General features: G+C 50.1%; 1 protein-coding gene across 1 annotated transcript in view; it reads right to left on the bottom strand.

Moving 5' to 3' along the window:
- Positions 1-13,122, bottom strand: part of LOC138822817 (polycystin-1-like protein 2) — a 67,541-nt gene that overhangs the window by 30,845 nt on the left and 23,574 nt on the right. Inside the window, exons 13-23 of the mRNA XM_070015742.1 lie at positions 12,516-12,657; positions 11,730-11,906; positions 9,284-9,429; positions 8,239-8,433; positions 7,340-7,471; positions 5,569-5,751; positions 3,997-4,121; positions 2,940-3,063; positions 2,689-2,820; positions 1,350-1,572; positions 641-834 (exon numbers count right to left, since the gene is read on the bottom strand). Of these exons, the coding sequence (XP_069871843.1) occupies positions 641-834; positions 1,350-1,572; positions 2,689-2,820; positions 2,940-3,063; positions 3,997-4,121; positions 5,569-5,751; positions 7,340-7,471; positions 8,239-8,433; positions 9,284-9,429; positions 11,730-11,906; positions 12,516-12,657 (1,773 nt within the window). The remainder of the gene's footprint in view (positions 1-640; positions 835-1,349; positions 1,573-2,688; positions 2,821-2,939; positions 3,064-3,996; positions 4,122-5,568; positions 5,752-7,339; positions 7,472-8,238; positions 8,434-9,283; positions 9,430-11,729; positions 11,907-12,515; positions 12,658-13,122) is intronic.

Genomic DNA, 13,122 nt, shown 5'->3' with positions numbered 1-13,122 from the left:
AAAAGCCCTCCGGGGCTCAGCAGGACTCGCACAGGCCCGGGGAAGCAGTGTCACATGGCCGGACTCTGAGTCTTGGCATCTCCACAAAAAGGTGTGGGGTTCAGGGCAAGTTAATTGAGTTTCCTGAGCCTTTGTCTCATTGCCTATAAAATAGAGTTGTTGGGAAGATTTGATGAGATCATGCAAACTGAGCAGGGAATACAATACTTGGCAGAGAACAAACGGGACAGTTGAGTTCATTTCCTTGGAAATGGCACCCTGGCCTGCAGGGCTTCCTGAATCACTCGTCCACTCATTCAGTGATCACTTGTCTCTGTGTCCTGTCTCCTGAGCCCTCAGTGCCTGGCCCTCAGATGCCAGACATCTCTCAATGAGCTCATCTGTAGAGATGAGCACAGCCCCTGTGCTCAGCACTGTGAAGGAGGGGTGCGTGGGAAGTCACACCCAGCCAGGATCAACAGCAGCTTTCTCCAGGAAGCAGTGCCTGGGTCAGGGAGCCCGCTAAACGCAAAGCCATGTGTGCAACGGCCCCACGGAGGGGCGCAAGATCCTGGCCTGAGGACTCTAGAGGGGGTTCCCATGTGGGCCACATATACCTTACCAAGCTACTCTGTCTTTGTCTTTGCTTTCCTCTCCTTACCTGGCAGCCAGAGTTGTCCCAAGTCTCCTGGACCTCATCCCAGAACACACAATGGGACAGGAAGGTGGTGACGCCAACTGTGAGGGCTTTGCCAGGGTCTGGCTTCAGGTTGGATTCGGGGACCACAGTCAGGTAGTAGATACCCTCCCCTAAGGGCAGGTCTGCTGGGCCCAGGATCCAGGTAGACAGCTCACCTGTGGGAAACAGGGCTCTGGTCAGCCGGAAGCCTCACTGAGATGAGGTTGACAGCGTGGATAACACGGCAGGTTGACCAAGATGACACGGCAGGGAGGCAGACCCTGGAGGTCTCTCCATTATCGTAGGAGTGATACCTTTGCCTCCTGAGTACAGAAGAAGGGACACCCTGCTCAGTGTGCAGATTGGGTCAAAAAGACAAGGGATCTTTATTGTCTGTGTGACTAGTTACTGAACCTCTCTGTTCTTTTCTGACAAGGGAAGACTTCAGTGGTCTCTACCCTAAAGGTTGTCACATGGACTACAGTAAGGATGGTTCAGGAAGGGCCTGTGGTCATCTTCATAAATGCTCACCTCATGTTGGCAACTAACAATACCAATAACAGCAGTAGAACAAGCCACTGAGTATGGCAGGTGGTTTTTCTCTGATTTCCCCCATGGCTTTTTGTCCTCAAGCTTGAATCTACTCCAACCCCAAGGAACACTTGAGAAGCTGCCCAGGGAACAGGGCTACCTGGAACAGCTGCTGGTGGTAGATGAGTTTGGGCATCATAGCTAGTCTCATTGGGGTGGTAGCCATAGCCAAGGCTGAGTGTGAGCGGGAGGTAGGGTCTCCCGTGTAGCTGGATCCCCAGAGCGGCTCCCCCTGCAGTCATATTCACCCACAGAGCCTCGGGAGCAGCCAGGTCCAGCACGGTTGGCTCATTGAGTCCTTCCAAATGCCGGGGCAGCAGTATCTGTCACCAAAACACAAGGAAATGCCATTCAGGCAACAACAGGTCTGCTGAACAGAGCCATGCAGGGCAAGTGCCTACGAGCTGGAACCCACACTGCTTTGGCACCTAGAGCAAACGGCTACAAGCTGAGCAGCATCGGGCAATAGAAACCTGTTATCCCACACTTCCAGACGCCAGAAGTTTAAGATCGGTTTCCCAGGGCTAAAGTTGGCAGGGCTTGTCCCTTCTAGAAAGAATCCACTGCCTTGTTTTTCTCCAGCTTGCCCTCCTTGTCCTAGCCGCACCTTCACCTTGCTCCAACATGTTATTTCTGCCATCAAATCACCTTTTCCTCATCTGTAGTTACACCTCCCTGCCCAGAGCCCCAAACCCAGACAATCCATGCTCAACCCCCATTTCAAGGACCAAATCTCAGTCATATCTGCAAAGTCCTGAGTCACAGCACAAGCTTCAGAGGAAGTAGACATCCCTAAAGACTTCCAGTGAATTAGTCAGTGATGAGAAAACTAGGCAGATGAATAGGACAAGAAAAAAAATCATTACAACCTTGAAAGTATCTGAATGCATACTGCACCACAGTGTGCTCATGATTGTGTTTAAGGAAAATCTAACTGGAACGTTTAGAGGCCATGGGGATGGCTTGTGTTAAAATCCCAACAACAGGTTCATATACCTGGGAAAACTGAGATAACATGAGATGAGTAAATGAACATACATTTGTGGGCTTAAGTTAATGCAATGTTTAAGGCAGGGAGAGCATCAATTTTGGATGGTTCTCTTCTTTATAGAACCAGACAACTAGCTGGGTACTGGTTGCTCACGTCTATAATCCTAGCTATTAAAGAGGCTGAGATCTAAGGATCACGGTTCAAAGCCAACCCCGGGCAGGAAAGTCTGTGAGACTTTTATCTCCAATAAACCACCAGAAAACCAGAAGTGGCACTGTAGCTCAAGTGGTAGAGCACTCACCCTGAGCTGAAGAGCGCAGGGACAGTGTTCAAGCCCCACAACTGACACACACACACACAAAAAAAGAACCAGCCATCTTCGGGCTCTAACTAAATTGAAGAAGAAAGCCAAGTATCATCTGACTCCTGACAACACCCCTATTTCTACCTCAATATTCTCAGACAGGTTCTTCACAGGGATGGGCTGTCCACCAGGGCTGGTCACGAGGAGTCCACCAACAGTTCCACTGATGTCAAAGCGACTCCCGGCTGGGAAGGGGCTCTTGGGGAAACTCGTCATCTGAAAGGAAGAGAAAGGAGCATTGTCCCAGGCTCTTGAGGCTGCAGGGAACTAGGTCCCTATGTGAATGATGAGGCCCTGAGGTAGGGCTGTCCCCAAGGAGGCATTTCTGGGGTTACCCTGATATCCACAGGTTCGCTGTCATCCTCTATGGGCCAGAGGGAGGAGGCGGGCAGAGAGAAGGTTGCAGAGTCGGTGGCAGCAATAAACACGGAGGAGCCTTGCCAAGTCCGTGGCTGTATTCTGGTCATAGGATGAGGAAAGATTCAGTGTGACCACATGGGAGGAAAAGTCCCGCTCTCCCAGTGCTCAGAGATACTCTCCTGTCTATCAGAGAGGTGTCTTTAGCAAGTTCTCAGGTTTGTACCAGCAGCAGAAGCTGCCTCAGAGAGGTGGTGCCCCTGGATCACCACAAAACCAGCTTCGTTCACTGCCGAACCCCCAGCACTTAGGAGTTGGTCAATAATTTTTTGTTGTTGTTAAATGAGTAAATGAACTTGGCTGTCGACATCTCCATGGGTTTCTCCCCTCTGCCTGCCTTAGCCTTGGAGATCGTGGGCTCTCAGCTCCATCTTTTCCAGACTTTGCTCTGTCCTTGTCAGATTGGACTGGAGACCTGGTTTTAGACCCTCGCTCAGATCTGGGGATTATGTCCCTGGGACCTAGTGGAGCAACCCTGACCCAAGGAACCAAAATCTGGGACTCGGTTTGGGGCCTGCAACACAGTCCAGTGCTGGTCAGGTAGGGAGAGGAGAGAGGAAGGCATGCCCAGGAACTGGTCAGTACAGAGCAAGATGGATCCCCCATGGCAAAACTCACAGGCAATTGTTTGAATCCCTGCAGGCCTAGGAGAAACGGGCTGGCTGGCCCACCCACGACACAATAGGTACGATGTGGGTTCCCTTCTGTCAACCCTCCTCCCACCATTCTCCCACATAGCTCAGAATTCACTCCTGTGCTCTGACATTGGGTGTGGCCTTCAACCCTCCTCTCTGCACAACCATCCACCCCAGTGGGAAGGAGGGAGCTCTTCAGACGAAAGCCCTCCACCCCCAGGTCTTGGTACCAACACTGCAGATCCCAAGACTGACCTCCTGGATTCTGCCTGCATCTGGGCATGGAATCGGAAAGACTAGGGCCTGGGCTTTCTTGGGAACACACAGTGCAGCTGATTACCTGTTTGTGTACACGGAGATGGAGGGGGTAGCCAGGGTGGCTGGAAGGGCCCCAGGAAGTGTCCCCAGCAGGAGGGAGGTCTGCACACACTCCACAGCCTCAAGCATCCGGGCTAGTGTAGGAACCTGGGAAGAGGCAAGAGGATGCCACTATGAACTGCTGCTCGACGCCATCTCTGGCCACCATCACTAGGCTTATCATGAGGACAGTGGGAGGTGGGAAAAGCCCCATGGATAATGGCAAGGGCAGCATATACAGAGATAAGGATGCCTAGCTCCTGTGAACCCTTCACAGCCTCCTGGCTGCCCTGAGAATGGGTGTTTTCCCCTCTTCTTGGGCAGTAGGGGAAACAGGTGTGGAGAGGAAAGATGGCTTGGGAAGGATAAAGAGAAGGAAGAGCCAGGACTCATGGCGAAGCTTCTGGCTTCAGGCATCATGTGCTGAGCCACTGTGCTATTTGGCTCTGTGCAGCTGACTTCCACAACTGGCTAGGTGTTATTCCAGGGCACGTGGAGAGTCATGGGTAAAGCCATTCAAAACATGTGTCTTCGTGATGTCAAGGCTAGGATGAGAACCCAGAAGGGCTGGGTGTTTGCAGAGTGCTTATGAGGTGCACAGACTGTATGTGTGACCATCACTATGTGTGAACATAAGGATTTGAGCATGCCACATGCAAGTCTGTGTGAGGGCATTATACATAACTATATGAACGCATGTGAATGTAGCTCCCAGGTTGTATGTAAGTGATTAGGAATGTGAGTACATCTATATGGAAGAGCTATGTGTGTAACTATGCTGCTATGTGTAAAGGTGTGATTGTGTGTATATGGGTGTGTGAATGTTTGTGAGGGTGTGAGGCTGAATCTGTATGTGTTACAGTGTTCTGAATCCATGGCCATGTGTGAGCATATACCTTTGCCTTATTTGTTTGGCAGTACGGGGTTTGAACTCAAGGCCTCGTGCTATCTGAGCCAGTTCACCAGTAAGCAGGCATCTCTGTATTCAGTTACCTTTGTATGAGACTGTCCTTTAGTCTTCCTGCAAAGGAAAGCTGGCCCCTGGGATAAAGGCCTGTGGAGCAGCTAGACTTGAGCTTTACAGTTCTATCACGATGCTGCCCTGGGACCAGGCTGCATCCTTGTGCCCCTCAGGAGCCACACATGCCCCACCTACTCTGACTGTTGTGTGCTCTTGGCTAAACAAACCAGGAATTACCAAGCCTGCAAGGGGGTACACAGGTCTCTCCAACAGAGGCTGCTGATCTGAGGTGAGGCGGGATGCTTCCATTTGCAGATGAGGAATGTGAGTTTCCTCACACAGGGCCCCTATGTGATGAATGATACAGCTTGCAAGCGACACAAGTCAGAGTTCAGATTCAGGCTGCCTGCTTCCAGGCCCCACATACAGCCTATTACTCCACACTGCCTCCCGGGGGTGCTGATCCCTGGATCCTTTCTTCCAACTCCTTGGTAAACACTACAACTCCAGGCCTCAGTTTCCTTATCTGTAAGGAGTGGGTGTGAGTTGGGCACACCGTGGGCATGAGGTCTGCATCTGGCCTGAGACACCCACCTGGCTGCTGTTGGCGTCCATGGGCTCTTCTGGTTGGTTGCTCGGGAAAGCTTCCAGTATATTGCCCACCGCCCAAAGCAAGTCCCTGGTGGCTGCCTGGCGCCTCTGGTCCTCAGGACGGGCCTTGGTACTTGCTGTCAACAGGACTTCACTGGCCTGCTGCAAAGCCCGGCTAGCCACCCACTGAGTACAACCAAAGAAGAAAAAGCAATTTGAACCCATCTGGGATGGATCCTTCCCTGTGCCATTTCAGGGATATAGGATGCAGGGGAGGGGAGCAAGTGAGGGGCCTAAGCCAAGGAAGAGCTGAGCCAGGCCCATCATGGAAGCAGTCCACATTCCTAACTTAAGACTGGATCTAAGGCTTTAAGTTCCTCTAGGAGGGAGGAATTCTGAAGTCTTCCCAGAGTGCTTTATGGAGTGATCTGCACATTGTAGGTAGTTGACTTGGAGTGATGGATGGAGAGAGAATGAATGGATGATAGATGGGTGGGTAGAATGGGTGAAAGGGTGGAAGGAAGATGAATGGATGGAGAGAGGGTGAGGATGGCTGGCTGGATGGATGGAACCATGGGCAGGCAGGTGGATAAGGGTGGGTGAGCAGGTGGGTGATGCATGGACATAGTACTTCATTATAATTTTATGTTTTTATGAGATTATTTGTTTGGTACCCTGATAGTCTGAACATGCCTTGAGGGCAGTCTATGCATGTGACTCGCTGCTGAATTCTCAATGAATTCAGTGCCTGGTACAATAGGCATTCAGGAGATGCTTATTGATTGAGTGGATGAATGAATGCACAGAGGAGGGAAGGAAGGATGCACATAGGACACATGACTAAGCACATGGGTATATGAATGTATAATGCCACCTTGCCAGCTTTGGGCCGGGACATTTGTGGAGACAGCTCCAGTGGAGTGAGTGAGGTAGTGCCAGGGAAGTTTCCCTCTCACTCCTTATGGCTTCTTTTTAACCCTAGGCTGTTTATGTGGTGGAACATGTACTTTGATCTGAATTTTCCAAGAAGGAGATAAGGCTGTTTGTTTGGAGGTGACTCCAGGGAACATCCTTCAAGGCTTGGGGATGTGAGACAGGAAATGGTCAGAATCTAGTGCAGGAAGCGCAGTCAAGCCCAGTGCCTGGGACCTGGTCCTGCGTGGGAGTTATCCAACAAGAAGGGTTGAGGTAGCTGGGTTAGCTGTGCATGACTTCCCAGCTGTTGGGGCAGGTGGAGGGGCAGGTGTCAGGAAGAACCCCAGGCTAGAAGGTGCCGGTAGCTGGACATCACACTGGACATCAGATGTGCAAGATGAGGTGGGTCAGTAGCAGCTCTGGTGACTTTGTTGCCCAGCCAAGAACAGGATCCAGGTGCTCCTTCCAGTTGCTCACCCATGGATAGAGAGGAAGGGGTGGGGACAAGAAAGTCATCACATAGGATGAGGCATAGTAGGGGGCTACCAAAGGGTACCTTTCCATACACCACCAGGCAGGATCATTGGAAAGAAGATGGCGGAATTCTTGGCAGCTCCAGGAGATCTCTGTGACTTAGGGACCCCTTGACCTATCCCTGGCTGGGTTGTCACTTTCCTCTCATGGAGGGGTGTGTGTGTGTGTGTGTGTGTGTGTGTGAGAGAGAGAGAGAGAGAGAGAGAGAGAGAGAGAGAGAGAGAGAGAGAGAGAGAGAGAGAGAGAGAGAGAGAGAGAGAGAGGAGAGAGAGGAGAGAGAGGAGAGAGAGAGAGACTGCCTGGCTCAGCAGGTGGAAGTTCTCACCTGGATGGAGGGTGTGAGCTCTTCACTGAGGTGGGTCAGCTCCCTCAACACCTCAGCCAGCCCCTGCACACTCTGCATGTCCTCCAGGCTGCCGATGACCTTGGACAGTGACTGCAGTACAAGTTCTCTGACCTTGGTACAAGGAGAAAAAGACCAGGAGAGAAAATGAAATTCCAGAGGCTCCATGAAAGCATTTCAGGAATATTTGGGGTCAGGAGAATGGCTAGGGCTTCCTGCATCCACACCTTAATCCTTGAAACTTGTGAACATGTTACCTCAGAGGACAAAAAGGCGCTCTGGCCTTTGGAGATGTGATTGGGGATCCTGAGACTAGAACAGCATTGTGGATTAACAGTGGGGGTGTTAGGACCATAGGGATCATGAGAGGGAGGAAAGAAGATGAATTAGGGAAGCAGATGGATATTGGAGGCAGCAGTAAAAGACAGAGAAGAGAGAAAGAATGGGGGAGAGCAGAAAGCTTTGATGATAGGAAGGGGCCGTGAGCCAAGGAATGCAGGTTACCTCTAAATGCTGGAAAAGTAAGGAGTGGATTCTCCATTAGAGACTGGAAGTTTCCAGTCCTGCCTAGCCATGCTTGACCTAGACCAAGTCATGTTCCTACTCTGGTCCTTGGTCTCATCATTTCTAATAGGAAGGGACCAGAATCATGCTCTACTAGTTCCCAAAGACTAGAACTGGTGACAGTGAGCAAATACTGATTATCAACAATGAAGACCTTTCTTCTCTTTTTATCCCTCACTGGAAGGACCAGAGTGGGAGGTGACAAGAACCACTGGGAGATGCTAAAGTCTTCTCTACTGGTCCCTGAACCCTGTCCCCTCTGACCCAGAGACCCCTGGGACCTCAGTGGGCGGTATCCAAGGAGTCTATTTTGGTACCTTCTGTCTTGTGTCCATTGTTAGCAGTTGCCCAGAGTCCTGGCCTAGGTCCTCTTGGTTCAGAATGGAGGACACAGACTTGGCCAGCTGGAGACGTTGCTCAGGGCCATGCTCACCTTGTAGAGCAGCAGTGACCCTTTCCAACATGGCAGCCTGGAATTCCCCCTCCTCAATACCTGTGTCCCCAAGTCCCACCTACAGAGAAACAGAAATGGGCTCAGTAGTCAGTGGGGAACAGAGCAGGCCTGGCATGGGCTCAGTGGTCTTTGTGGGAACAGGGCAGGCCTGGCATGGGGCTCTTAGGCACTTCCTGCAGCTGGTGGGCACGTGGGCCCATTTGTGCCAGGCAGTTGGCAGCCATCAAAACTAAGGGCAAGCCCTCACTTCACTTCTAGTTGCTAACTTCATGCTGTCCATCTCCTGATCTCAATTTGGCTCTTGACCCTTGAACTATGATTTATCAAGGCTTAACTTTGAGTCCTTATGGCTGATCTTGGTCCTTTTTCCTCTGAATTACTAACTTAATGCTTGCCCAGATCCTTCTGGTCTACTCCACCCCTTGCTCCCAAGACCTAACCTTCTGCTAATAATTTAGTCACATGATCTACAAAGGTAGGGGCCAAATTCATATGCAAGTTCAGGACTTGGAATCTAGTAGATACTTGTAAATATTTGTTGAAGAAATACACGAGCTAGATACTGGTGGTTCACACTTATAATCCTAGCTACGCAAGGGGCTGAGATCTGAGGATTGTGGTTCAAAGCTAGCCCAGGCAGGAAAGTCCATGTGACTTTTTATCACCAATTATAGTAGAAAACCAGAAGTAGAGCTGTGGCTCAAAGTGGTAGATTGTTAGTCTTGAGCAAAAAAAAAGAACACAGGGACAGCTCCCAGGCCCTGAGTTCAAGCCTTATAACCATCAAAAAATAATAATAATAAAATAAATGAGTGAGTCAGCGATTCACCAGCCAAGCCCATGGCTGTCTTCCACCCAGCCACCCTTGAAATAACATTTAAGAAAGAATGACTATCACGATCACCCACCTTCACCAGTGCATGGGTCTGCTGTCTTTCCCCTGCCTGGTTGGTGACAGAAATGATCACTGTCAGCACAAAGTCTTTGTTGTCTTTTCCAAGTGGTAGGTACACAGATGGGAGGGCTGGTTCAGGGCCACAGTGTAGGCAGGAACCTGGCAAAATGGCAATTGAGCAATTAGGGTGGCATGTCCAAGCCTAGGGAGACCGAGACCCACCAGGTCCCCAGGACACAAAAGTAATAGTTCTCTAAGGAGTAGTAAACACACTGGGATTCTACACCATTGGAGGGAAGACAGCCACACATACTGATTCATTGTCCTCAATAAGTGACGTCAGATTGCTGTGAGTTTGGAGGAATCATTTCTCTAAAATTCATGAAAAATAACAGGAAAAATATTTACAGGGATTTTGTGTTGTGTTTTGTGCCAGTATTAGGAAATGAATTACTTAAGGGTGCTGACCCTTAATTTTTTTTCACTCAAGCCTGTACTCCACCACTTGAGCCATAGCTCCACCTCCAGCTTTTTGCTGGTTAATTGGAAACAAAAGCCTTGCAAACTTTCCTGTCTAGACTGGTTTCAAACCATGATCCTCAGATCTCCGACACCCAAGTAGCTAAGATTTCAGTTGTGAACCACCAGCCCTTGGCTTATGTTTGTTTGTTTGTTTAAGTGATAAGTCAGATTACAAAATAAAGGGAAAAAAGAGAAGAGGATGAGGAGAACAACAACTTAGCTCAAAACATATCTGGGGATGGGGCATGGCTCAATTGTAGTACACTGCCTAGCATGCATGAGGATCTGAGTTCAGCCCACAGGAGTACCTACATGTGCACATGTGCACATGTGTATGCAGGTGCACACATACATACAAAAAAACCCTCAAAACTTCTTTAAAAATCAGCAGTTTTTTTGGTTTTGTGCTATACATTTTTTTCCCTAGTACTAAGGATTGAACTCAGGATCTCACATAGGTTAGACAAGCACTCTACCATGGACATCTACATCACCAGCCCTCCAAACTCCTCGCTTTACAAAAACCCTCCCTTCCCTGGCTGTTCTATCTCAAAATGCACCCTCTGTCATATCTGTCTTAGTTTACTAGTTGTAAACATAATAAGGCCAAGGACTTCCTCTATTTTATTTGTTGCTACATATCTAGCACCTGCCAGAGCCTTACATTCGATACATGTTTGTTGTAAAAGTAAGTGAATGAAAATTCCTTTTATCCTTCAATGGGACCTGACAGTCATTGGAATCACCAATTATTGTATAGTGTGCTATACAATGATTTGCTCTTGAATGTTCAGTTTGTTTGTCAGAGTCAGGATCTAAGTAATGAACTGGCCTCGAACTCAATATGTCATCCGGATTGGCTTCAAATTTTGACCCTCCTGCTTTAACCTCCGAAGGGCTGGGATTACCAGTGTCCACTGCCACACCTAGCTGAATGCTCATTTTCATACCTCTTTGCCTTCTTTTATCAGGCTAAAGTACTAAAGAGAACAACCAATCAGAAGTAGAACTGCTGTCCTGGCCCCTCCCTTTCTAGGAGGAAGCAGGTAATGCAGGTTGGAAATCTACTCAGTTTGCTTTGACTTTTTTTTTTTTTTTTCCTTTAACAGGGCACCCGTTAAACTGCACTCCTGGAGCCTCAGAAGAGCTCACACCCATTTTTCCAAGATGGAGGTACGCAGTGTCTACTTTTGTGCTGTCTGACGCTGGACAGTAGGAAGCATTGACATAATAAGCACAGTGCTGAGGTTCAGAGGAAAGTTCCAGATCCACTAGTACCCTTGCTTGGGACCTTCATACGAGGGTCACAAGATACCCACAAGGATAAAGAGGAGATCAGGAATCAGATGAGCTCTCCAAGAACCGACTACCACCAAAATGTAAGGAAAAAACAATGGGACTGGGCCATCCCACCATCCTGCTAATGCCCACTGTTGTCTGACAGTATTGAGTGACACCCAGGTAGGGTCTCATGCAAGCGAACAGGGTCCGTGATAGTCCTCCCCTGGAAACTTAGCAACAATGTTCTTTCAGCTCAGCTGACATGGCCATTCTCTGATGCTTGCTTTGTAAAGCAGGGTCCTGCTTCTTTCCAAGTAGTTCCAGAATCTCAGCATCATAGTTACTCCTGGCGCATGGGGGAGGGGGTGGAGGAGGAGGAGCAGTGTCCTGCTCCTGGGTCTCTTCACCCTTCTCACCCTGACACTACTTACACTGAAGCCATTTTAGCTTCTGAGGTTGTGCAGGAGCTGCTGTGGGGGCCTGCTTCTCCTGACCCTGTGGTGTGGTGGCTAGGCCAGTGCCTTGAGAGCGGCCAGTTCAGAAGATCCTCATCCTGCCAACGTCTCACAGACGGAACACATTCTTTGTGTCACACAGTCCCTGCCCTGGAGGGTCTGAGCCCAGGGTGTGAGGGGAAAGCAGTCCCAAGACAGTACCTGAGTCTAGACAGAAGCAATACTCCAGGGGCTCTAGGACCGTGGAGGCCGTACAGAGAATGGCAAAGCGGGTCAGTACAGTGCCCTCCTCTGGGGCAATCACACAGGTGGGCACCACGGGTGTAGGCAGAGCGCTGATCACATAGGTGTCCTCCCCATAGGCCTGCCTGGTCAGCGCTGGGGAGTAAAGACAGATGAGCATGCTTCAGGATGACCTGGTCAGCTGCTGAAGACACACAGATTTCTGCTCCTCCTGCTGCGACCCCCTCCCCCTCCCCCGAGCGGGCTGGAGATTCTGGGGGCAGCTTCCAGGTCCTCATGTCTAATAATGTCTCTTTGATGTAGAGTCCCGGGGAGGCTGGACAGGCCCTCAAGATGCTCAGGTAGTAGGATTGTGAGTTCCAGGAAAAGGGGGGGGGGAGAGAGAGAGAGAGAGAGAGAGAGAGAGAGAGAGAGAGAGAGAGAGAGAGAGAGAGAGAGAGAGAGAGAGAGAGAGAATAGAAGAGAATCAGATAGATCTGAGCTGGAATTCCAGTTCTGGCACTTATTTTACCATCCAAATGACTTGGACTTGAGATTTAATCTGTTATCTGTAAAATGGCACCACTAATAATAATACATTTCCTATACTGGGATTATTTTCTTACTTTTGGAGGCCAAATCCTTTACCGGAGTCTCTCGGTGAAATTCCCTCCAGAGCCCCAGCCACGTTCCATGTTTTACCAAAGCCCCACAGTTAGTGTTTGTCTTGGCTGCCTGACAAGAGGAGGTGGGGTGGCTTCTCACCTGTGACCCTGATCCAGAGGACCTGTCCCCAGGTCTGCAGGGAGCTGCTGTTGAGCAGCAGCGTGGAGGTGTCCCCTTGAAGAAGGGTCAGCGAGCGTGTCTGGAACCCTGTGAGTCTGCAGACCGCAGGGAGGGGCTCGGCCTGCAAGACAGCAGTGCTCAGGGCCTCTGAGTCTGTAGCTAGGACCCCAGACCTTGTAGGACAGTGGCTTCTGTCCCCAGGAAATTTATCTCAAGTGGAAGTGGCAGTGGGGTCCCACCAGCATCCCCAAAAGTCAGCTGAATGCCAAGCCCCAGTGCTGGCAGGCTGTTTGTCTGAGGTAAGGTTTGGGGGAATAGGGACCTGAGCAGGGGTTTGCGTGCAGGTCACTTGAGGAAAGAGAGGTTTCAGAGAAAACAGAGGGAGGCAACATGGAAGGGAAGCAAAGAAACAGTTCTACGAGAGGCGAGCAGCCTCGGCCTGGCTTGTGGGGAGCTGTGGTATAGAAGGTGAGCTGCAGAAATTGCTTTCCTAGGAGTACGGGGACTGGACTGCTCAACCTCGCATCAGCCCCTGCACAGCAGCTGGGCAATGGGAGAAGGGTCAGGGAGATGTATCAACCTGGAC

Source organism: Dipodomys merriami, unplaced genomic scaffold (assembly GCF_024711535.1).
Source record: "Dipodomys merriami isolate MVZ:Mamm:240054 unplaced genomic scaffold, mDipMer1.0.p SCAF_116, whole genome shotgun sequence".
Lineage (NCBI taxonomy): Eukaryota > Metazoa > Chordata > Mammalia > Rodentia > Heteromyidae > Dipodomys > Dipodomys merriami.
This window is presented reverse-complemented; position numbering and strand designations above follow the sequence as displayed.